This window comes from Frieseomelitta varia, unplaced genomic scaffold, assembly GCF_011392965.1.
Source record: "Frieseomelitta varia isolate USP_RPSP 00005682 unplaced genomic scaffold, Fvar_1.2 scaffold_665, whole genome shotgun sequence".
NCBI lineage: Eukaryota > Metazoa > Arthropoda > Insecta > Hymenoptera > Apidae > Frieseomelitta > Frieseomelitta varia.
Genome location: NW_025110440.1, coordinates 173,167 through 199,959, shown reverse-complemented (window position 1 = coordinate 199,959; position 26,793 = coordinate 173,167). Strand labels below are relative to the sequence as shown.

At 38.3% G+C, this 26,793-nt stretch overlaps 1 protein-coding gene across 5 annotated transcripts in view; it reads right to left on the bottom strand.

Annotated features, from left to right (window-relative positions):
* The window catches only part of LOC122535037 (zinc finger protein castor homolog 1-like), a 142,790-nt gene that overhangs the window by 68,198 nt on the left and 47,799 nt on the right, over positions 1-26,793 (bottom strand). For 4 of the 5 annotated variants that reach the window (XM_043666198.1, XM_043666197.1, XM_043666196.1 and 1 more), the window contains 3 exons: positions 11,986-12,053; positions 10,336-10,778; positions 9,595-9,883 (listed from right to left, as the gene is read on the bottom strand). In XM_043666198.1, coding sequence (XP_043522133.1) covers positions 9,595-9,883; positions 10,336-10,778; positions 11,986-12,016 — 763 coding nt within the window. In that variant the 5' untranslated portion in view covers positions 12,017-12,053. Of the gene's footprint in view, positions 1-9,594; positions 9,884-10,335; positions 10,828-11,985; positions 12,054-26,793 lie in introns of those variants that run through there. The other variant, XM_043666199.1, reaches the window with a different exon arrangement.

Genomic DNA, 26,793 nt, shown 5'->3' with positions numbered 1-26,793 from the left:
TTCATTTCTCGATCATTTTATATTGAACTATTTTATATTGAACGTGGAATATTCTGAAAACTGATCAAATAAATTAAATAAATTCTGGAAATTTATCACAGGAAAATTACAGGCAACGATTACATTTCGTTTCTCATCATTTTGCATTGCCAAATTTATTGTTACGAATTGAGAATTTATTTAATGTCTTTTGTATCGCTAATTACATAACGTTAAAAGAGATTCGAATACTCGAAACTCTAAATTAGTCAATTATATATTTTAGTAATATAATGTGAATTATTTATGACAAACTATTGCTTAAATCCGAGTACATTATACCGTACTTGTCACTGTATTTCCGTCATTTGAAAGAACGATCGATCATTCCCCCGATTGAATTCGATGTAACGATATTCTGACAAGATATCGCCGTGTCTCTGTCTGTTTAATCGTATTCGTAATCAACAGGCAAAGTTAGCAATTGGAAAGTCGAAGAAGGAATGTAGATTTGACTGCTTACAGATAGACAGTAGATTCGTACAATGCAAGCTTTTTTTCAAGTATATCACAGTATTTGTTGGCTACGATATTAGAAACGACAGTAATTTAAAAAGATTTGCCATTGATAGAGGCACTTTTTTTCTAACGATAACCCGAATAGAACACGTTTAAACCACGTTAACAAATAATCTCTTTCTGTTGCTGGTATTGCTTTTAAAAATCTCTTGATTAAAAAGTGACTTGAGTTTGAAGACTTGTGTTTATTTCAAGAGAACTGACGATTTGTGAACAATAGTTTACACGTTTATAAATAATTTCATTTTATTACTGTGTTATTTGTTTTAGCTCGCTGGCTGAAATGCGACTTGAGTTTAGCGACAGAACCCAATGATCCTACTTCAATTGTTGAAGATTTACGCGCAGAGTTTAACCACGTTGATAAATAGCCTTTTTTCTTCATTCCACAAACTGTGTTGTTTCTTTCAATTCTTTACCTTACGAAAGTGGCATGAGTTCAAAGACAGTACACAAATCCAACTATTCTTATATCTTATATATCTTAATCATTAGACTGCAGATTTTTATGCTATTATAATTAAATCAATTATATACAAAAATATACAAACTATCCAAGATACACCGTTCGTACCTACGATATTTAACAAAAAATTGAATTTATTTAATGAAGAAATGCGTAGAAATTGATTAACAGATATTTACGAACGAATGACCATGATTTGAAGCATATAATATTTAGTCTTTCAACGGACCCCGTTCCTCAACGCACCGATTCAATTAAATCCGACTCTGGGAGAAGAAGAAGGGGTCAATAATGGACCCACGTGGGGGCCCAGTCTCGCGATTATTCCGAAATCCTCCTTTGTGAAACGGTAAGATAAGGGTTAACGTATTTCGGCCTCTCGAGAGAAGCGCCTCGGTCCCTCGTCTGCCGTTCGTTTTTCTTCTTTCACAATAAATGCAGAATTCGTTGGAGGTTGCGAGAGCGAGCAGACGAGAGAAAACGAAGAAATGAGAGAGAGAGAGAGAGAGAGAGAGAGAACGAAGGGATTCAACAGGTCGCCGATCCCAATGGTTCCCGACACCTCCTGTCATCCGGATCGGGGTCCCTTTTGTCTCCCAGCGAGGAAGGAGCTCCGATTTCGATCTCGTGGCAGACCTACGTCGCGCTACTCCTCGTCTCGGTACCTCTACGTTCTATACCTACGTGCTCAAGTGGCCTACACGTGGAGACATAAAAGCTCGTAACCAGAACGATCCCCCTCCCCTCTTCCTTCTCCATGGTCCCGTTTAATGCCAGTGCTGATCCAGTCTCCGACCAAAGTCTCGAATTAAATCGGAAACGATCTGAGAATGCTCGTTGAAAAGCGAGCCAGCTGATTTCCTCTCCCGCTCCCTGTATGCACAGAGGACTGACAGCATTTTACTCCTGATGGAAATTTTTAATTACAATGTACATAAGTTGACTTCTAACGGAAGTTCTTTGATTCTGAAGTAATCACAGTGAAATGAATGAACGAAGAAGAAACAGTAAGTTGTCAGATTCGACCTGTATCGAGCGAAATATACGAGAAATAAATATACGAGTATGATAAATCGTTTCACGTTTATGATTGAAATTCTTACGTGAGAGAATTTCTTGCAGTAATAATATTTAAAGTGCTTCAGTGTAGAGTGAAAATGCGAGAGTTTTAGGATAATATTCATGGACCTTGAATTTGATGTTTAGAAAGGCTTTCTGAGCTCTGTTTATATAAAATGAAAATTTAAATTCACCTGCTATGAAAATCCGAAATGACGTTCGTCAATCTGGTATGAACCTCTTCTTAAAATTCTAACGTTTATCAACCCAAAAAACAAAGTATTGAAATATTTTCGCACTGATGTCTCCAGATTGTCAATCTAGAGAATAAAAAATTCTAAACTCAATCTTCTCAAAATGATCAATCGTCACACTAAATCCCATCATGTAGCTCCAAATATTGATCCGAAAGATGAAACGTTGCCTCGTTTTCAAATGTCTACTACAATCTCTCGCCTCTGTCAATTTCAACTTTGGCCAAATCAAACTCTACCGGATTCAATTGACGCAAAAGGAAGTAGAGGAATGAGAAACGAACCACCAATAATAAATCAACTTATAAAAATCTTCTCTTCGTTCGTCACGCGTTTCCCAGAGTAATACGAATCCGAATGCTGTTCGCGGGATCTGAAGCGCGTTGCCTCAACAGGTGTCCAAAAGGCTTCTCCTGCTCGCGGCCGGTTCCCGTGGCGGGATATCATTTTCAACAAGAGAACGTCCGAAGAAAGAATCGGCGTTATCAGTTAATGAATCTTCTCCCCGTCGAAAAGAGCGCGCGGTCAGGCCTCGTGCGTTCGCTCGCTCGCTCGCCTCGGAGGATCTCCTCTCTTCTCCTCCTGGCGAGCTCCGACAATAGAAGCGTCCGATGAATTTCGAAAAGAAGCAAAATAAAAAATGATCCTCCGAGGCTCCGTGGAGGAGTGAGAGAGAACGATCGGAGCGAAACAGCGACAGAACCAACGAAAGGAAGAAGTCTCTCTCTCTCTCTCTCTCTCTTTCTTTTTATCGTCCGACTGTCCGTCTTCTCTTTTCATCCATGCTGCCTTTTATCCGGCTGGAATGATTAATGGGTTCACGGAGGCATCGCTGTCCTCCACCCCACCCGTGCCCTCGAGACTAGACACCAGCCGCGGCTTTTCTGCTTTCCTTCGCGCCGGATTACTACGGAGCTTGCTCTCTTGGCCCGCTTCTCGCTCCTCTTCGAACGTGGATGCTTCTTCGTCCACCGAAATAAATATATATAACGGCGCGATGAAGGTGTTTTCTTTTGCCATTGACGAGATAGCGCGAGTCTTAATTCATTTAGTATCGAGCAATTTATTATTGTTCTAGGTTGACTACACAATCGTTTGTTCACTTTCCAATTTAATTGGATCGCGGGTTTTTATGTAATTTTCTATTTTTTTATAGACGCAGTTGAAGAGACTGTTTCACGCGGAAATTTGTCTTCTTGTCTTCGCTGTTAAATATTAAAGTATTTAGCCCGATCGATCAATTAATATTCATTTTCTCAAAGATGAAATCTCTTCCCCGTCTCTTTTTCACCAGATTCATCTGTTTCGAAGGTAGCAACGGATCCTTTTCCAGCCAGCCGATTATCCAGATTATTACGTAAACTCGTATTTTCTGGGTTAACCTGAATGGTTAATGTATTCCTGACGGAAGGAATGGATATACGTATTCGACGTATGGAACGTCAAGGTTCATAGAAAAGACGGACGTCTGAAGAGGCAAGAAGAGATCACGGTGTTCCTTTTTCCTTCTCGCTTCTCTCTTCACTACCAGCAAACCTCGATTCACAACGACGACACGCGGTTTCTGTTCCAGCCGCTTTTACATGATAAATTATGCTCGATTTTTTCCGTATCAATCCCCGCGATGCAACGCCAGAGTCTTTTGTTCCATCGAGTGTCTGCGAGTGTAGGTGGCGAAACTCTGGTGGGAGACGAGGAGGTGAAACATCGGATAATAAGAAGAAAGCTCAATGAGATGCTCCTCTCAGAGCTGTGTTCCCTTTTGATGTTACGCTCGTTTTCGCTCAATCCTTTCGTTGCTGAATCTCTCGTTCTTTTATTCTGGCCGGATAATTTAACGCGAGATGAATCTTTTCTGTAGCATGTAGCATATTTTTATTGTAACAATGATCTTTTGTGTGACGATAACGATCAAACACTGTAACGAATTTTTATTACGATATATATATATATATATATATATTCGGACGAAATTGCAGAAAAAAAAAAAGAAAAGAATGGAAGAGAAGAAATATTAATTTTAGAAACGAAACTGATTTAATTTTATATACATAGATTATGTGCAACATTATAGTATGAATATTTCAATATAAAAACAGTTTGTAAATGTAGCTAGACTAACTTTTCGTTAACGTGACGTGAGATTTTAAAATATGATCTACTGTACAGTAGATACTTTATTTTACATGCAGCAATTAAATCAAACATAATTCTGAATTATTTCTGTATTTAGCTGTTTATTTTATCAAGAAAACGTAATCGCGAGGTACAATCGAGAATAAATATGCGTACATAATTTGAAGTAATTATTGCGATCGTTTCACGTTTTGTATACAGAGAAGATCTAAATTAGATACATGTTAGATCTAATTACTGCAAAATTTCATATTCATCTTCTCTACCCACTAGCTATCATTCGAAAGAACATCCTGCGTTTCAATCTAACGAATTCAACGATCCCAGGCTGTTCACCGAATTATTTAAACATAACTTAAATTTAAACTCGCGGAACGACGACTGACAACCATAGTTTCTCGAACAGAAACGAATTCTCACTCTCTTCCACCGATGTCGCAAGTCTGTTACTTCGAGGTTAATCCTCAATATCTCTCTAATCTCGTTACCGGCGCTTGATGAAGAAATAACGCGTGACAGTGCTTCCATTTGCCACAGCCTCGAGCGATTCTCAAGCGAGAAGAAAGGAGTTGACGTAGTGTCAGCAAGATTCCCAATTCCTGACGAAAAGTAGAAGGAGAAGGGAGAACAGACACCGGTGACGAGTTACGAGGCATGTCGCATTCGATTTCACGCGGTCAGTTTTCTGGTAATTGGCAGGATGGCGTCGTACCACGGACCGTGAGTTTAATCGAATACGACGAAAGGATCGTTCTCAAACCGGACGCGACAAAAGCACGTATATGTAAACGAAAAACTCAGCCGACGATACACGATACGCTCGGCCAATAAATGGATAATTCTTCCACGTGTATGCACTGACAAGAATATTAGAATTCGATAATCGACGTTAGTTTTGATCAACTGTTTCTTATTTATTTATAAGTTGAATTGGTTAAACGTCTCGTCAATGCAAAAGAAGAAAAAAAAAAAAAAAAAAGAAGAACTCATTTAAAACCGTTCACTAACCCTTAATGAATTAGTTAGCTTGCTGATGATCAAGTATTGTCATTGGATTCGCTAGTAATACGTAGATTATATTTACTATATGTAAATTTATATTCGCATGAATATTAATAGAGAAACAGACATTTCTATTATCCTGTGCAAACGATTATAAAACGATTATACTTTACTATGCATATTGCTTGTATGTTATTTACTTTTGCACAGCTTTAAGTACAAAAATAGATTATTAGAGATAATATTTATTCTCTAAATATTAGCAAAAAGCACTTTGCAAGGTATTATTTGCATTTCATTTGATTTCGCACATTAAAATTTTCTATAAAAAACAAAATCTAACTGGAGATATTTTCATATATACTCAAAATATTATTTAAAACGTGGACACGTTATTTGCACGTTATTTGCAATTCATTTTATTTAATTTTGCACTTTGAAACAAACTCTAAATAGAAACATTTTCCTCGAAAAATATTACGAGAAATATACTTTACTCTGCACACTTCTTGCGTTTTATTCATTTTTACATAACTTTAAATTTTCCATAAAGAAAAGAGACAGAATAGATAAATAAAAATATATCTTGATACCGTAAGTATTACAATAAAAAAAGCACTTTATTCCGCACGTTATCCGTCTGTGTATCTTTTTATTCCATTATTTATTTTGCGTCTGACCATAACTTCATCCTCCAAATATCATTAAAAAACAGAAAAAAGAAGAAAACAATTTAACTTCCATATTACTCGCGAAAGAACGAATCCAAGAACGAGCAAAAACGCCAATACCGTTTCGTCGATCGAAAGAGGACGCAGCGTGCAGCCAGCTGCTGTCACCGCCACCGCCGCGAATAAAGAAAACTCAATTCGCCAGGAAGACGTTAATCTGGCAAACACTTCGGCTATGAATCAATCAGCCGTGGCAGAATGTAATTCAAAAACTCGACGGCCAGTGTCTTCGAGGCAAAAGCCGGGAGGAGAGGGGGAACCGAGGAATAGCGAAATTGACTCGTTAGCCTGCAACGTGAACGAAACGGAGACGATGCCCGGCCGAGGCGTACAACAGAACACAGCGGCGAGGAATTCGTGAGACTGTCAACCCACGCGAGACGCGCGGCAACGGGAAACGATGACGCTGGCTGATCTCAAAGGCATCCATCGATCGCGAGACAGTCAACGGTTCGCGCGCGGTCCGACCGACTTTATGAGTTATAAGTCGGCCATCTTGCGAGAGAGAACCATCGCGTATTCACGTGCATACGCGCATACGCGATGCACTGGCAATATGTAAGTGCCATTCTGTTCTGGTTTCATACAGACGTTCATACAGTCAAATCGAGAAAGTCTAGCCGTCCCTGATTTTCTGCGAACGAGGGAAAATTGGTGCTTCATTCCGCAACGTTTTGGTTCATCGGAGTTGAGAAAGAGTTGAACTATAGTGGGAGAAACAGTTCATTTCGTTTCTGTTCGTTGTCAGTCTCTGATACAATTTTTTCATCGATGAAGAATTTCCGAGGTTTGGAAAGATTACGAAGAAATTCTGATTTAGAATAGAGATTTTTTTTTTTACATGAAGAGTTTCCGGTGTTGGATTGGCTCGTGGAGGATTGAAAATTTTTCCATCATCAGAAGATTATGAAAATATGATGGAATAAAGATACTTTTGAAAGATTGAAAGTCTTCAATTTTTATCTACTATTCCTTTTTTTTTTTTTTTTTTTTTTGTATTTCGTTCCCTTAAGACACAAGGTACAGTTGAACAATTAAACCGTCATAATTAAATTAAAATTAAACTTAAAATTATGAAAATAAAACAAACATCTATGGAGAAGAAAAAATTCCCGGAGAATGACTTCGAACATATTTAAAATTACAAACCTAAGAAGAAGAACTGCAAGTTTTCTTATCAAACAAACGAAATTTCATGAATTATTACTTGAATTTTATTTAACGTAAAATAAAAGACAAGTTCATCTAACCCAAAAATCGACGACTTTCAATTTGTCAGTCCACCAATACCATTATCGAAATTATTTCATATACCTACGTAAATGATCATGGACGAGAGATCGATTGAATAACAAAGTCGGTTAGCTCTTCCTCGACTCTGATCGATCGATCAGAATGATTTCGCGGTAACCTCATTTCACCGAAGAATCTATCGAAGAGCCGAACCAACCAGCCGTATAATCGACAAACTATAATCTCTCTCTTTCTTCGTTGTTGTAACAGAAACGACAAATCTCCGTCACCAGTTGAATTAATCCGATCTAAAATTAATGTAACTTCGCGTTAATGGCCAAAGATTTTCTGGCTCGCTTGGCGATCGAAAGACAGATACGAAAAAGGAAGGAGGAAAGAAGAAAACAGTTACGCGGCCGAGTAAAATTGATTTTACGCCAAGTACGACCGCGAATATCAACCAGTAACTACACTTGTCAATTGTTCGTGGCCCAGCCCCGAATTCGATGCCAACCAATCGTCCGACGTTATGCCACAATTCGTCACGACTAACGATTTCGTCGAATACCGAGGGCGCCTCCAATTTCTCTTCAGCTAGGCAGCGCGAACTTCTGCCGCGAATAATAACGATTCGAGGAAGCTGACGCGCGAGCCATCGAGTTTTATATCTGTTTCGAAACGATTCGACATTTTCCAGGACGGTGAGAACTCGAATTACTTCCGAGCGTTTTAACAATTTGATAGATTTGAATTTTTGAAACTCTGTTCGAAACTCTTGAAGATTTTGAATAATTGTACAAATGCTGCTTTTGCTATTTATGTTCAAAGGAAAATTTTTGCATAAATGTTTTGGACTTGAGTTTCAATACTTTCAACGTGTTCAAGAGCTTCGATGTTTTTTAACATTTCCCATGATTCTCAAAACTTTCAACAGTTTTCAGACGTTTTCAAATTTTATTCGAAGTGATTTGAATTTTTCACCATATATATATATATATATATATATATATATATATATATATATATATATATATATATATATATATATATATATACAGATTCGGAACGATCAAGTGCCATTTTTTTATTTCCACGTAATTCTCAATTTTCATGAACACGATTTAAAACAAAGTGAAACGCTAAATATCGTAAATATTACGACAAGCGTGCCCGACTTTCGATATTTTATATATTTTCTCTCTTCGAGCTATGGAGGTATTTTACAAGATCCTTGAAAATCGAGGATCCACTGGGCCAACGGTTTTCTTTTCTCTCTTTCTTCCGCTTCGAGAACCGCCCACGCGTTAATAGCCTTTGGCCAAGGCTTGCGCGGTCGAACGACAAGTTCTAGTTTGTTCTCGTAAGACGGTCGTTAACAACTGTTAACCTGCTTGCTTCTAATTGCAAGCTAGGTAGAAATAAATGTACATGGACGAAGAGACGTTTGAAAATAATGAGCTAGGTTCGTTGATGGAACTCTGGTCATAATTCGATTAGGTGATTTGTTAGTAGACTGCGGATGTTTATGTGATTATGGATTGGATAATTTACCATATCGTGTATTTCTAATAAGGAATAATCGAGTATTTTTTAATGAGAAGTACTTCAGCTTTAAATATTTTTATTAATAAATATTTCAATGTTTCAGCAAATGAAACAGAATAGAATTTAATGACGAAAGAAATATTGAAAAGTTTCAATGTTGAAAAGTAGAATTTAATAATACGAATTGAAACTTGCAAATAAAATGTCACGTTGAAATGAATTTTTAAATTTCAAAGAAAGACTGGAATTAACAATTACAATAGCACCTCCAGAAAAGAGTTTTCAACTTCTTGAGAGTTTGATCATTAGACCGCGAATACTTTATGTTAATTCGTACTGAATGAAAAAAGAGAGTGAAAGAAAATTATTTCACTCCCATGAAACATCGACACAACATGCACTGTATTTCGGACATTTTGTACATTCTTCGCGTATCGTCTGTGACATTTTTAAATTTCCCACAAACGCATGAAAATCCGCAATCTAACAATTGAACAGGGAAACTTCGTTCCATTCGTTAACGAAATCAATGAGAATAAAAGTAGTAGTATGACAGCGTCGTTACATGCATACGTGTGAAAAGAACAAGATCAGCGAGTAGAGTGCTCACCGTGAGGCTGATGACCAGTCGGTGGGTTCAGAAAGGTCGGCGGTAGCTGTCTGCTCACTGACTTGGCCAATTCTCCTCCCGCCAGACCGTAGATCGCCAACAACTCCTGCATGGTCGTTTCGGCGTACTCCCTCATTCCTTCGAACGGTTTCCTCTCCTCGCACTCCGTCTCACCGTCGCCATCCTGCGCTCGATCGTCCTCGAACGGAGTGTCGTCTAATCGCCCCGATTCGGTATCCAGAACACCGCTTCCACTTTTCTCCGACGATTCTGAATTCGGACTCCTTGCCTGCCACCATCAAATACATTGGCCATTAAATTACGAATTTTCGCGCAAAATTGTGTTTTTTTTTTTAATTCTTGGACGACGAAAGAGGTTGAAATAATTTCACGATTGTGGAATAAATATATGTCGGTAGAAACATGCGTCGTAGGTAATTAAACAAATTAACTGCGTTGTAAGTTATCAGTAACGTTCAAACAATATTCTTAAATACTCTTTTTTTTAAATTATTAATTACAAACCGGAATAGTTCAAGAAGATAAAGCAAAAAACTTGACTGACCAACCAAATAAACCAAATAACCAATAAACGACAGAAATAACGTTTGTGCCTAGATTAGATTCAAACACGTTTGTTGTGATTATATTCAATCAATCATGATGAAAGTGTAAACAACAACGAAGACAAGGGAGCTGGTTTCTTAAACAAACAAATAAGCAGAAACGAAGGAACTTTACCTCGGTACCAGGGGAGTAAAGTTTCTGAGATCTGAGCTGCTCGAGGATGAACTTATGCCTAAGTGAATCGCCGCTGTCGTCGTCAGCCTCGGAGGACGGTGGCCTAGTGGCAACGGACAGGTCCATAGGGCTGACCTCGTTGTTGTTCAACCTCTGCTTCGACCTGTCCTCCGCTGGCAACAGCATCGTCTTCCTCTCGTACTCCAATATCTCGCTGGAACTCTCCTCCAACGCTTCCAGCTCCTCGTCATCTTTCTCGGACTCATCCGACACCTCGACCATCCGGCTGCTTATCGGCTTGAAGTTTTTGCGCTTGTTGCGCGGCTTCTGGATGCTCGTGATTTGCAGCTGGGCCTGGCCCTCGTACTGGGAGTCGCTGTCCTGGTCGGCGGTCCCCCGCCGGGTTGTCGCGTAGTTGTACACCGAGTCGGAAAGCATCTCCGCTGATGGGAAAGCAACCGGTGCATCAGACAGACGGGCGAATTCTGGGTCCTACGACCCGGAAAAAGCACAGAGGTCTTAGCTTATTGTTTACATTTCAACTTTCTTTTCTTTTTTTCTTTCATTTTGTCTGACTGTTCTCTCGTTAGGGGGATATTTTTGACACTTTATTTCATAACGATTACGTTTGCTTTATTGTAGAGCGAGTTATTGAGTTCTTTACTTGTGAAAAGAGGGATTTATTTTTGGTTCAGTGGCGAGTTTCTTTTTGCAATTAGAGAGATTTTCGTCCAATGAAAGATTATATTCTACAGTAAAAGATTTTTTTTTCGCGATTTTTGGTTTAGCAAAAAGTTGAATATTTTTGTAAGTAGGGAGATTTATTTCCGATTTAACATCGAAGAGATATATCGTTTTAGCTCGGCGGAGGATTAAATATTTTTAGCGAAGAATATCCACTTTCAGTGTACTGGAGAATTGAATTTTTCTCTCATCAAACAGGTTGACTTCTGATTAGATTTTAGTACATCAGGATCATCCACTTTGGAAAATTTTCAACGACAGAATCTTCCTTGAAGTCTAAATATTTGTAATGAAAGAAATCGGACGATTCCGTTTATTTTAAACATTTATTACTTCAAATAGAATTCAAAGAACCAATCGTTAATAACAATAACACATAAAAAATCTTATCGTTAACTCCAAACACTCCAAAATCTCTCTTATTTCTCAAAATCTGCTCATCACCCTCCATATTTTAACCTACTTTTTCGTTCTCGATCCGAAACGCAAAACTTTGCACTAAACCAATCTCGAACATTGCTTTCGATCAACGGAGATTCTTTTTTTTAGAATGAACATTCTCTCTCTTTCGAATATAGAACTCAAAGAGAGGACCAGTGGTCAATGACGAACGTTGCTCGCGAATCTCGAACTCGAGCGATCTTTAACTAGAGGACACGGCAGGCGAAGGCCACGCATTCCGCTCTCTCGTCGCGAATGAATTTTTAACATTAATTAGAATTCAGCCGGGCCGTACGAACGTTAATTGAACGTTCTCGGAATCGTTGGAGGAGCGCTCGACTATTACGAGTCGATCAAACGCGTTCGACGACGACGCGTGATGCAATTGCAAGGCTGCCTACGTTTCCTCGGTTAGAGTATCGTAACGAGAGGGGTTGCTGTACATTAGAAAAGGGAGCGTCTTACTGGGGCCGTACGGGCTGGTTACGGCAGACATCTCGAATCTCCTCTACCGGCCGGCTCTTCAAAGCATTCTGAAACAGAAACATATCGACCGATTAGTTTCATTTTCACTTTACACTTGTAATGTTTAACAATCGAGGGTAATTCTCACATTATTTCTATATAAAAGTCGTGGAAATTATAAAGAGGATATTTAATAATACCCGGGATATAATGGCAGGGGCAGTGGTGAAATCACGTTTCTTTCTTTTTTTCAAGTGAACAATTTATCTAGTTGGTTGTTCTAATGAGCGACGATAAATTATTATTATTAGAGTTTTTATCCAGCAGCAAATTTTTATATTGGGTTCTTCTTTCATTGAACATTTTAGTTTTTATTTTAATATAACAATAGAATCGAAGATTCTATTGTTTTGAAGATATTGCTATTGTAGTTTCTATCAGGATGCAAATTTTTATATTAGGTCTCTGGTTTTATTGAATATTTTAGCTTCTTCTAGTTATTCTAACATATAGAACAATAACTTGAGAAAGGGACAAACGTATTTATGCAAGTGTGAAGTAAATTTCTGTATTATTTCTGATTTCTCTTTCATTCATTCATTGAATTTTATACGTGAAATTACAGATGCAGAATGCAGGGTAATAATCCGATAATATTTGATAATCCAGCATTGTGGAAGTCCCTAGCATGCTGGATTATTGGAATTCTATTACAGTTCGTTCTATAACTGTTACTTTTAATATATAAAACAGACCTTTCCTTTCAATACAATGTAAATTAATAAAAATGTGTTCTTTGAACTTGTAAGCAACATTAAAATCTAAAACTCTGATTCTAACGCATTATATCTTCCTTACACCTATCCTGTCCTATTTACAGATAATAAAATCTTCTAAGTAATTTTAAAAAAAAGTTTCGCACAATCTGAGGAAAATTCTTAATTGACCGAAAGAAAACAGTTCCCATAAAATCTAGGAACAAATTTCATTTCCATTATTCGCTTCAATTAACCGAGAAGCAAAAAGAAAATTCGACAATGAAAAGTTATTACTTTATTCTACAGGAACGTACCACGAATCAGATAAAAACGCGATTCGAAACCGCAGAGTTGTTTAACACGGTGTTACTTCGAGATTCCCTTGAACACTGAACCATTACCACATTTAAAATTTATTATTCTTATACTTCTTTCATTTATTCAACTCTCGTTGAAAAAAAAAGAATAGAAATATGTAATTTGGTTCCTCATCACGTAAAAATTATTTCGTGCATCGTCTCTCGCATTAAACTCGCCGATATCCCTATATTCTTTTCGTGAAAGTATTTGTATTCGACTTGTCGCGATAGGAATAGGTGCATGTACGTCTGAATCCAGTTAATAAACTATCAATCAGAATGAAGGAACGGCGGTTCCTCGCACAGCTGACACAATCGTCGGAACGTCGGAAAGAACTCACCGACCGCGTCTCTCGGTTATCTATTTCTGTGTCAGTGCGAAAGTGGGTTAAAGCAAGTTCAGCGAAACCCCCGTGTATTGCCCGGGCCAGTTACAGGCTGCCGAACCAAGAAACCCGTCGTCCACGTTCGCACTACTGGAACACACCGAGACGCGAGAACAAGGCGAAAACAAAGGCACGTCGTCGTAACAAAAGCTACGCTGATATACGAGGCGCTGCTCGGTCAGCCGAGCAGGATGACGGGCCGCCAGCGATAACGTGGAACCAGGGACAATATTCGTTTCTCCAATGGCGAAACACTCCAGTTCCGTTTCACGTTTCCTTCTTTCGTCGGGACGCTTCCTTTCAAATTCACCCTCGATCATCGGAAACCGGCAATTCGTGAAATTCGGGCAGTTGGAGCCCGTCATCGGCGACGGCGAGTGTACCAGTTGGCGACTCAAGCAAATAATTTTATTCCCTCGAGTCTTGCATTTCTTTCCTCTGAATTGAAACTTTTTATCGGGGAGACGGGCCGTTGAGACGGGAGCGTTTGAAACTTTCAAGTTTCCTTTGAAATTTGTTTTTTTTACTGAAGAGATGGTTGGGATTTTTCATTTGAATTCTTCAAGTTTTTCTCTGTTAATTTTGGTTTTTTTTTTTTCTTTTAAATAAGACTCGAGTACTCTGCAAGTGTAGCAGAGACAAGTATTGGAGAATTTTCTCGGATTTCTTAGAAGATGGAGAGTTAATATGTATTTAACTGATAGTCATAAAGTTACAAATTACAAAATGTCAAAGAAATTTCTTTCTCACGAGTCGAAGGTATAGCTTCACTAAGAACATAGTTCTAAGAACATAGCTTACTTTTATAATTTACGAGTTTAATGGGGTAGTTTTTTTGGAAGACGGTAAAGCAGAGACACTGACAAGAATCATTATTTAATTAATTGATAAATTATATTATTTTCAATCATCAGTTATTTGCAATAACTGGTGAAAAACATTTTTAAAAAACATTACTCTGTAACAGTTAAATGCATCTTTAAATAAAAGGAATCCATTTCATACAAAATCAGAAGAATCCTCCTTTACTAATCATCAATAATTTCTCTCAAAAATACATCAAGCTCTCAAATCAATTAGTAATAGAATAGTATTTCTAAAAAAAAAAATACTTTCGCAAATATTACAATGTAGCCTTCGTCATCAATTTCCACTTCTCTTCAATTTTTAAACAAAATCATCCAACGTCAATACTTTCCAAGTATTGATTCGTAGAAAATAGAATTGTCAATTTAAAAACAATTGAACTTCAAATAAACTCGTCGACAGAGAAATTGAGTCAGCTACCCGGTTCCATCGTTGATCATTTACGTTCGGACTGTTGATTACCAGTTAGCTGCTTCAATTGATTTGGATGACTCCGTCGGAGGCATCCGCGGGCACGCCTAATTCGGCCTGAAAATCATTAGTAACGTTTTTGCTCGGCTCATTATCGGTTATTTATTTCCGCACTAAAACTCGTCCATTAAGACTCGCCGAACGAATATGGCAACGCGAATCGCTCAGCTGCGCGACAAGAAACCATTTTTCCCCTCGGCGTTGCCCCTCCGAAATTCCATCTTGCCCTCTCCGCGACAAGAACATTCTACCGTAGACTTACGAGATGCAAGCTGTCACTCTTGATTTACTTCTCTTCGCCGTCAAACTCAATCTCTACGCGAAATTCGCCAATCATTTGTGAATTATACTTACGTACATATATTTACGTATGTGTGTACGAATGGCCAATATTGTTCGTTCAAGAATGGAACTATGAACTATTTCTGAATAAAATCCAGAAAAGTTTCAAACGTAGAAACTATGCTTAGACAAGTAATAGACAACTATGGCGGATACTATTCATTCAGGAGTGAAACTATGATTGTCTCTTTCCCTTTCCAATTTTAATAACTGACATTATACTATTTATCATGTTATAATCTAATTATACTCCAACTGATATCAAAGTGCTTAATTGTGAAGTTTGCAATTTGATTAAAATTTAAAGTCCACTATTTCATTGTCATATTATAATTCATTTATCGGAATATAAATTTTTGAAAAACTCGTGGAAAATGCACGAAAGTTGACAAAATTATATTAGATACTAAAACTAAGTATTTAAAGACTATGTATAATCCAATCATACATGTTGTAACATAATACAGCAGATTGAAAAGAATCGGAGTCGCGTTTGTATTTTTTTTTTTTTTTTTTTTTTGACTCCAAACCACACATTCTTATAGTTTTACTAATAATTTTTCGCGAAAAGCTCGAAACCATTCAAATGGTAAATGATAACAAAACAACAAAGAATTAGTTTATTAAAGGCAGCATTAAGGTACAAAATTAAAGAGCCAAAGAAAGCTAAAACTGTCCGACGCAATAGTGACGTTAAAGTACCAAAAACTGAGAAATCCGAGAAACTGAGAGATAGAATCGGGACTGAAAATCAGAGGAAAACTAGGATACGTACACCGAAAGGTCTTAGTGTGCTCTACTCTAGTTGACAAACGGAAAAGGCTCTCATAGAATTAAGGTGAATTTTCCCTAGCGGGCACGACGGAAGTTGAACGCGATTGGAGCGTGCGCGCTAGGCGGGCCAAGTGACTATCGTTTCGAAGAGTGGAAACAGGAGGCATTCTCAACGGGGATGGTAACACGAGTGGACGATATGTCCGAGCGAGAGACTCGGGGCACTTTTTTTTACTGACTATACACAGAAGGGATAATTAACATCTGTTACAGTACGTATAGCGAGCGGGCCGCCCCGTTTCACCCCCACCATCGGCAACGGGGCGGACCTTGAATACATTATCACCCTGTTTGCACATGTACGGTACGTAGAACCGGGCCGTCGAATCGGAGTGCACCGCGATCGACCCTGAACAATGGGATCGGCAGTTGTCTTTGTCCTCGTTGTTGAAGACTGATCCTCCCTCTTCTATGCGAGATCCTGCGATTTTTCTACCCTTAGGCTGTGCCACCACCGCGGCAACAACGCTGCATGTATCTTGAAAAAAATCGCATACTCGCCGCCGAATAAGTTTCCATGTTTCGTCCTGTAACTGGTGTAAATAAAATTCGCTTTGGAACCGAAGCAAAAACGGAATTGCGCAGCTCTTTATAAACTACCCTCTACAGACTCTCAGTTCTACAATCGTACTGATTTCTGTGCGATTTCTACCAGCAGATTGCCATTGTTTTCAACAATGCTAAATTTCATATTGAACGTGTATTTATAAGCAATAGAAGTGATTGTTAAACTGCCTAATTATTATCATTAATATAATTTAATCCTATGATAATTGTCAATAAGTGTGCATCATCAATACTAGGCATCGTCTCTGAAGAGTTAGCCTTAAAATTCAGTTTGGGAAATAAGGAAGATTTCTAGTGTCCTAAGAAGATGTTTGTCGTGAAATTTTATTTGAACATTTCGTTCAAGCTCGAGATATTTTTTAATTTTGGAGAAATATAAGAGGGTTGAAAATGACTGCAAGAACATAGCAAGAACATAAAGAGATGGAACTGAGTTGTTCATTTCTTTCAAAGTATTTTTTCACAAGTAATTAGTAAAGGAAATATTTCTAACTTTCTATTTCAATACTTTTCCTAAGTTGAAATTTTATAAAATTAGATAGATTAGTTTCGAAGTGACTTACTTCGATTTCTGGTAACCATGATCGTAGAAACTAAAGTGAAAAATTCCCATTCATTTATAGGACTGTCTTGACAATTACCAAAATTATTGTTAAAAACATCTGAATTGCTATTAATCGATAAAAAGAAAAGGGAGAGAGAACACCTTCGAAATTTCTGTTTATAAAATCTACAGACACAGAAGGGAATTCCAAGCTCGAATCTCACCCTCCCTCTGTCTCTTTTCTCTTGAGAAACGAGAAATTCCTGGATTCGTTGGCCTAGATTCTCGGAGTGCCGGTCGCGAACCCGCCAAGAATAAAAGACGCGCGAAGGAAAGTGCCCACGGCGAGGAACCTTGAAATTCTTCGCGCTATTATTCGCGAACGATCCGCAAAAAGCCAGTCGGACTCGAGCTGCTAATGATTCAATTTGAATGAAAGACACACGCGCGCGCGAGTCTCAGCGGTGATTAGGGGGAAAAAAAAAAGTTGAGGCAAACGACTGGCGCGTTACGCCTCGACGATGATGAATTCAGGTTGGTTACCGCGAAAGGAAGAGCCGGTCGAGGCTAGGCTCCCGTGTCGATGCTCGATGAAAATTGAGACATTTTCCTAAGACTTGCTCTCTCTTTTCTTCCTCTTTCCTTTCGTCATGGCGAAGACTTGAAACCTAGAATCCCTAATGAACGCTGTCACACTCGGGAAAGCAACTCGCGAACGTTTCTCACTGGTATTCTGGTTTTAATGCGTTCACCTGTCGTTCATTTCGCGGAATAACTTTGTTACGTAACTTTGTTAAAATTTTCTGTTAATTGCTCCGACCCCTTCTTTCCTTTCTTTTCCAAATAATTGAAGAACATTGAAATTGAAACGTAAGAGATTGAGAATACGATATTTTAACATGTTACGCTGCGTTAATTGGGATATTTTTGAAATTTGAACAACGAGAAAAATGAAAATTCAAACGAAATTCGATGAATAATATATAAATTGAAATTTAAATACAGATTTTTTTATCAATTTTAATTCATCTTTCCCTTGATTCTCGTATTGCTGGGATTTTTAAAAATTATTCGAAGAAAATCGAGATTGACAGACGATTTAATTTCTTCTGTCTCGATTCTTATTCCCATTGAAAAGAACTTTCAAACATTTGTACGATTCATTAAAGACACTATCAAGTACTTAATGATTCTTCCAAACTTTTTAAAAGTCCCAGTAAAAGAAAGGATCTTCGATCTGCTCAATTTTATCCAAAGAAAATTAATTGCGTACTTCTTTAATAAAATTTAAAAAAAAGAACGAATTTAATCAGTCATCTTCTAAGATGCTCACATCTGACCAAAGATTGTAACATTCGTAATAAATCGTTAAGGAGTATCCATCGTTGCCAGTTTCCCAGTAAATCATCTCGTCGTGCGAGCAGATCACTGCCCTTGGAGAATCTTTATAAGAAACCAAGTCTAACAGACCAAAGTGACTACATATCGCAGAGAAGAAAAATTGATCAGAAACAGGCCACTGGGCGTTCCGATCCCGGGGGAATTCGATCGAAAGGTTCGTATGTTACAACAGTATCTCGCTAATTGCAAGAATGAAAGAAATGATCGCGAATTCTGGCGTGGTATCTTAAAAAAAAAAAAAAAATAGTTTAGTCACAAAATGATTACAATTGACCTGGATTGTGTCTATCACTCCTCGTTTTCGTTATTTACACACGTGTGCACGCAATGTATAACATTTAAATACAATAAATTAAATTTATAATACGCACGCGAATATTTCTATATTCTTATCTTGTATACTCACTTTGCGTTAATGATGTATATGTATCTACATGCATTATTCCATAATAAGACTTTATTATTCTATAGTAAGGCTCGTACATACGTGTTATTCTATAAACAAATTACAACGAACGAGGTTTTTGAACGTTTACGTACGTGTAACTGTACATGCAACCACTGTGCGTTTGTAATTTACAAGAGAATCCAGAGAAAGAGACACACGCGAATATTTCTGTATTCTTACCTTGTATACTCACTTTGCGTTAATGATGTATATGTATCTACATGCATTATTCCATAATAAGACTTTATTATTCTATAGTAAGACTCGTACATACGTGTTATTCTATAAACAAATTACAACGAACGAGGTTTTTGAACGTTTACGTACGTGTAACTGTGCATGCAACCACTGTGCGTGTGCGATTTACAAGAGAATCCAGAGGAAGAGACACAGTAACGGAATTGTGGAGAGAGTGATGGTCGCACTCGACATAGCTCGACGCTGATGCCGATACCAGAAGCAGGAAAACAAAAAAGCAGGCGACGTAACGCGTTCGTTCGTCAAACACTTGAATGTAATGTTGCCAGGCCCTGGGGTGTGCTGGACGTAGCTTTCAAGTGTCTGCTGGAATACCGGTAGATTATTCAAATTCGCCAGCGACTTACACAGCCTTAAAATAAGCGTCGCTTATCTCCCCGACGTGTTCCCTCTCGAGTGGATCCGGGGAAAAAAAAAAAAAAAAAAAAACGACGAAAAGCGACGTTTCGCTGCTTGTTCCACGTGTGATTATTTTTCTCGCGTCTCTTCTTGTACAACACTGCTTTCAAGCGCCAAAGTTTCGAGTTCTATTTATTAATTCTCAAATAGCGTGAGTGAAAAATTCACGTTGAAAAATAGTTATCGACGTTGTTTCAAAATGTCCTCGTCTCATGTCTCATGCCCTTTCTCAGACATTTTCAACAAATTTCAAAGTTTAAAGGAAAAATACGATCGTCAAACTTTTCAACACTTTGCTACGGACTTTCAAATGTATTTTTTTTTTTTTTTTAATCCGCTAAAACGAAAGTCTAGCATAAAAAATTCTCGTATCATAATACGTAAGTTTGCTTATAAGTTCTGTTACATTATTTTAATTCTACGAAAAAAAAAAAAAAAATATTAGAATGCATTCGAATCACCTTAAGCTCCCGATCTGATTCAGCAAGATTAAAGCATTTTGCCGAAAAGACAAGCGTTATCCTACAGTCACTGTACCGTCGCAGTTCAAAGCAACCGTATCGCTAAACTGCTGACATCAATCATTTCTCCATTACCTCGAGCCGTTCAAATGGTATTCGAAGCAGTTGAGAACGGTCTCTCACGAAGACACGCGTCGTCGTCGAAACGCAGAAGACCAGAGCAAGTGCAACAATCAGTTCTACTCTCCCTTCGACTTCGAACTACTCACTGATGTGCATCAAGGAGGTCATAGTCTCAGAAAATCTTCAAAATCATTTGAACTGTGTATGAAATCGTCGTCAGGGAAATGACAGAGTCAAAGTTGACGGTGACAGATTCATTCGGATCATTATTAAGAAAGTAAGAATAAGTTGTAATGTAACGATAAACAATTCTCTCGTCGCAACTGAGAAATTGATAAATATTTTGAACTTCATCTTGAAAAACTTATGTTAAATATTTTCAAAATTAAATATTTTAGGCTTCATCTTGGAAAATTTATGTAAAACACGATAGGTGACAGTGAAAATGAAACAAATAAGTTGGATCGGGCAGGAAGAATATCATAATTGAAAATCAAATGTTGCAAATTGAATAGCTACATGGAATAAAATATATAGGGATGCGCCAACCCGTCTAATACAAATGTTTCAATCAAAGACTCTTCGATCACTATTAATATATCATGTTATGTTACCGAAGGTTTAATTAGCTAATTAATCGACATTTTTAATCAAACGTAATAGTCTATGAATAGTGTTAGTCAAATTAAGTTTGGTCAGTACACAAATTAATGAATGGTTTCCAACTTGAGCACCCAACGAACTCCAATTTCATTCCAATTAATATACGTTAAGACTTGACTCGAATAAACGTGCACTCGATGAATCTTCAAGTTTAATTTTCTCGAAAACGGAGCATCCTATGAAAAAATTGTATTCGACACTTATGACTTATTTTCGCTGGTAGAATCTCCAGTTTCCTCAGAATGATGATTCCTTTCCAAAAGAGAGCCTCAAACGAACAAATCTCGTTCTCTCTTTCCGATTCAAAATCTCTTTTCCATACAAAATCACCCCCCAATCTGTTGCCCATGTATTCTATATAGAACACTATATATATAAAAAAAAGAAAAGAAAAAAAGAACACACGACGCTCTTCCTCGGTTGCGAGAAACCCGCGAAGAGAAACGTAGACGGGCAAGCTACCGGGGGAGGAGGGCTTAGAAAGAGGGCGAGAGAGCGTGTGTTCATAAGATATGGTGTGAAACACGAGGAGGCCGAGATTAAAGAATGAAAAACATAGAATTCTGAGAACTGGTTGAAGTCATAATATTCGTAATTTCAAGCTGCGCCTTGTGGCGACCGTCTTCTGCGTCGTTGAAATTAATGTGAGCGGAAATAAAATTCCTCTCCGCGCTCGCCCCCGTGGTCCCATCCAGCAGGCGAGTCGCGCGAGCTAACGGCTCCGTTTCCCTCCTCCTCTTCTTCTCGCTTTTCTCTCGTACGTAGCCGCGTGACAGAGAAACGGAGGAGAGGAGAGAGAGAGAGAGAGAACACACACACAAACACACACGCGCGCGCGCGCGACAAGTGGAGAGGAACGTTTAAACGGTTCGAGCGGCGTGCAAATAAATTCGCAGCGCCGCTGCCGCCGCACGAGGAGAGAGCACGATGTTTGCCACCAATATTTGGATTTCGACGATGTCAAAAGAATTACTGACATCGAGCCGCGCGCCGTGGGAGGGAGAGATTTACCCGAACGTTTACCCGTTCTCCTGTCGCGACCTAATTAATAATCATGTAAGAAGAGTGGAACGAGATATAGGGAAGGGAGGAGTATTTTAGTGAATTATACCGTATGCAGTGGCAACCTGTGAATTGAAAATTATAAGAAGGGGTACATGAATATTCTGGAGAATCAGATGGTGGGCTTTTTGACATTATTTTTATTAAAGAATATTATACTCTTATTTGGAGCGGCTGATTTTAAATGATCCATTGGATACGAAATTGTTAGATTATTATAGATTTCGAAATTTTAAGACACTATAGTACGTATAATAATTATGATTAAGTTCATGGTTTAGCATTAGAAATTACATACTGCGGAGAACACGAAATACTTTCAATAATGGTGAATCTAACAATTTTATATTCAGTAAAAACAACGGCTCTGAATGGGAATATTAATTTACTAGATTATTACTAGATTATAAAAATAGAATTTGATAGAAAAATTATGACAAATCTCTGCTTTGGACATTGGACACATGAAAGTACAAAAGAATACGCTGATTTTCACTACCTGTAACATTCTGCTCACATAACAAACTACGAATATTCATAATTTTCAAGAAAAAAAAAAAAAATCTAAATTCAAAAATCTATAAAATACGCAGAACATTTAATCTATTTCCTCAATAAAGAACTGCGTAAACATCGGCAAGATTCTACATTCGTACAAGTAGATCCAGTCGAACCTGATCAGACGCTCTTCAAATAAATGCAGTTTGGACAACGGTATCTTCAGAAAAAGAATTTACACTTCGTCAAAAAAAAAAAAAAAGAACTGCGCTATAAATGGACAGCAGCCATCAAAATCAAATGACGAAAAACCCCGTGACTCTGCGGTAACATGTGCGGCATGTAAAAACGAATGACGAATAGCATGCAAATTCAAACGTAAAATGCCAGCAAAAGGACAGAAATTGAAAGAAATTCGTAGAACTGGATCGCGCTACGTGCATACAGGCCATTATATGGCATAACTCGAGCGTCGGTGATCTCTATGCAAATGATCGTGTTCGAACAAAACCCGTCGGCAGCTAGCGAAACGCGGTGGCAAAGAGAAGAAGACCGGACCGGTGGCAGGAAACAAGGGCAAACGCTTCCAAGTGGACGTGTCTCGTTTACGGGGATTAGGATAAAGCTACGAGGTTCCCTATGTTCATGTCCTTTTCTCTCTGTCTCTCTTTCTTCTTCTCTTCTTTCTCGCTTCAGCTGGCTTTTTATCTGACCAGCTTTTGCATCTTTCTTCCTCTGTCTTCTTTTCACACGCTTTGGCAAGCTCTGCTCTCTCTCTCTCTCTCTCCCTCTCCCTCTCTCTCTCTCGGTGTTCCACGTAAAACGCCTCGAATGCCGGCGGCGCGCCGTTAAAAATAGAGCACGCAACGACTTACTAATCTGGTTAGGGCTACTTAGCGTAACTCCAACTATTTAGACCTGGATACGGTTACGGTAGTTAGGCCGCCTCTATCGGCTCTAAGTAGACCCAACGAAGACCAGAGGGGATCACCTACTCTCTCGTTTTCATCTTCTTCCTTTTCTCTTTTTGTTTCTTTTTTTTTTTTTTTTCTTTTCTTTTTGTTCCTCTTCGTTTCACGAAACGCGCTAAAACGTCTTAATGGCTTGGCTACTCGCGCGGAAAAACGCGACTCCGAGAGAGATATTTTATTACTCTTTCTCTTCGACGCGTTTGATAAGGTGAGATTGGTTTTCGGGATCTGTTGAGTTTCGATCTCTTGAACTTTGCAATTCTGGAACGAGTTGATTCTGGAGCAAGTTTATTCTACACCGCGAGTTGATTTCACTCATTATCAGGTATTACAACGTATATTATACTTTATATTGCATACAAAATATTAGAATTTAATTACGAGTCATCATTAGTTTGTGAATAAAATAATATACACTTCTACGCTACTGAATTACAGTAGTTACCATTGGAAAATGTTGAGCAAATTTCTTTCCTTTCGACGAGGATAAATTAATATCTTTGTAGAAAATTGTAGATAATCATTTTTCGGGTTTCAATTATTCGCGTTTAATGGAGGCGTTGTTATCGTGACCGACGATTCGATTTCTGCATGGACGATGCACGTCGCCGGACCTTCAAGACTAATTAACGAGTGAACGCCGGGTAATTAATCGATGGACAAGCCGAGGGACGTGCGGACAGGGAATGTTTGCCCGCTTGTACCTCCCACGAGAGTCGTTTCATGAGGTGTACAACCTTTCGATATTTTTCGGAGGAAATATCGCTACGTACGCAGAGATGTATACGTAAGATAAGATTTTCAGACGAATAACTCGTCACACTTTTTTTTCGCTAAAACTTTTAACCGCAGACAATGATTTATTTAATTTATTAATTTCGGCAGGCAACGATATTATCGCTTTGCATCGAATTTTCGAGATACTTGAAACAGCGAGAAATTATTTTTCTCTTTGTGGAATAAATTTTGTTGTGCTTCTAGAACGATTTATTATAAAATATTACGCTTCTAGAAAATGATTACCTTACTAAATAGTATTACTTTTGAGATAATTAAAGATATTTTCTCTTCATCAGGTTATATTTTCTTTTTTACATTGCAAAGAATGAAATCAAAATTCATGAATATTCAACCAAAGATTTAATTTTCTTTCTCTAATGAATGAGAGAAAAAAAAATTATGAAAAGAAACCAATCACGTTAAGTGGAAAATTCAATGCGTGGGCAGACGATGAAGGCGCATGCGGACGTATACATGTTACATAGACACGTTATATACAACATGTATTATATATGTGTTAAGAAAATATATGTATATAAAATAATTAATTTTCTTTTTCTTTTTTTACATAAAACAAAAAGAAACAAAAAAGAAATTGACAAGTGAAAAATTTTAACCTTCAATGCTAACCTATAAATATAAAAATATACATACAAAACATACATGCATTAAAAGAACGAAATCAAAATTTTTAGATGCTCGTTACGTAAATGTATCGGAAAACTACTTGAAAACGGCTCTTCTCCTCTTCTACACGAAATAAAGAAACGGAAAAGAAGTCGACACGTAGAAAATTCAACGCGCGAACCGATTCACGCAAGAGTACACGTACGTACGAAATAGACGCACTACGAATGATATCAAAAGTCGGAAACATCGGTAAATGTAACACAAATAACCACTTTCTCCTTTCAACTTTCCTTTTCTTCGACATTGAACAGAAAAAAAAAAAAAGAAAACAAGAAGAATCCGACGAAAATCCGGGAAAACTCGATGCGGGGATGTAAACGAACGATGACGGCGCGCATGCGCAGTGCGCGAGTACACACACGTGCGCGCGCAGCCGCCGCGACCCCTGCGCGGTCTATCCGAAAACGAAATTTCGAAAATCCGTTATTTAAATAAGGGGGTCCCGAGGGCACAGAGGAGCGAACGCACATGACAGCGAAAAAAGAAAGAGAAAGAGTAAAATTGAGCACGCACGTACACACACGCGCGCGCGTGCAAGCAAAAAGAGAGAAAGAGAAGAAGAAAAAAAAAGGCAAAAAGACGGGGGACAGAGAAAGCGGGTTGAATGATTTTATAAAATTAATAGTAAAGGGTAGCTTTGCATTTGCTATTATGCGCGTATGCAAATAGGACGGAAGGGGTGGCGGGGTTATGGATGAATTCGTGGATCGAATCTACGAAAAGGGTGGAAGCGAGAAAGAAAGGGAGACGACGAGGAGAAGAAGAAGGGGCGGGGGGTGGAGGGGTTGGCAGAGAAGGGACGAGCGTGCAGGCTGCAAGGCATTAAAACCAGTCCGAGATTTATAGTTGGCACGGACTGGTCTGTGCCTCGCTCGATTCGGGGTAGCTTCCACTAAAAAGGGGGCCATATTGCTGGTAACGAGCAAAGAAGGGGCGGACTATCGGGGATGCGTAATATTTCGTTCCAAGGATTTTAATGCGCAAGTACGGGGCGACTCGTATGATCCGGACTACCGACAACCATAGGGGGACCAATATCCTTTATACTTTTTTTTTCATCTCACTTCTAGGAGATTTTTTGAATCAGCTGATCCCTTCATGATCTCGATAGTCTTAGATATTCTTTCAACAGAATGACTTTGTTTCTCCTTCTCTTTTTTTTTTTTTTTATTTCGCATTCTTGTAAGATTAATTTATGACTTTGAATTTGTTACACTCTCTGAGTAAGAACATGAATCTCTTTGCATTTATTTACTGGTAATTATAGGTGGATCAATGTTTTGAGTTTGCTACTTTTATTGCAGTACAATTTCCAAATACGAAATATATCTCTTTTCGTTGAAATTCAAATTACAAGCTGATCGACTTAAGGAAATTCTTAATCTTTGATTATTCGAAACTTGTGGTTTGAATTCCTTTGTGAAGAACGGAAAGATCTTCACAATTCCTCAGAACATTCAACCAATCCGCAATTCAAATTTCTTATATTTGAAAAAAATAAATAAACCCTTTTGTCGTGTAAAAAAGTAGGATTTTCTCGATGAAAAATCGCGGAACGGTCGAAATTCCGCGGAATCGTGACAAGTTGAAATATAGCCGGTTCGACGCGACACCAGGGAATCTTTCTCTCCGGTGAAGAAAACGATCGTGTTGCCAGTTGCCGAAGAAAGCGAGCATTCAGGCTCTCCGCGCGTTTCTTCAGCCGAGGAGACGTTTCGTCCATAAAAAGAGACCCCGGACTGGAAGCGCCAATCGTTTCGCTTGGCAAGTGTAACGTTTACAGGCTGCCTCTAATTGGTGTTCGAGGCTGATGAACGCCAATGAAACATGGAAAAGATGGGAACGTACGATACACGTTTCTGTCTGCTACTCAAGAGCTCTGTGTGCCCGATGTGTATAACAACGCTGGTAAAAATCAAACTAACC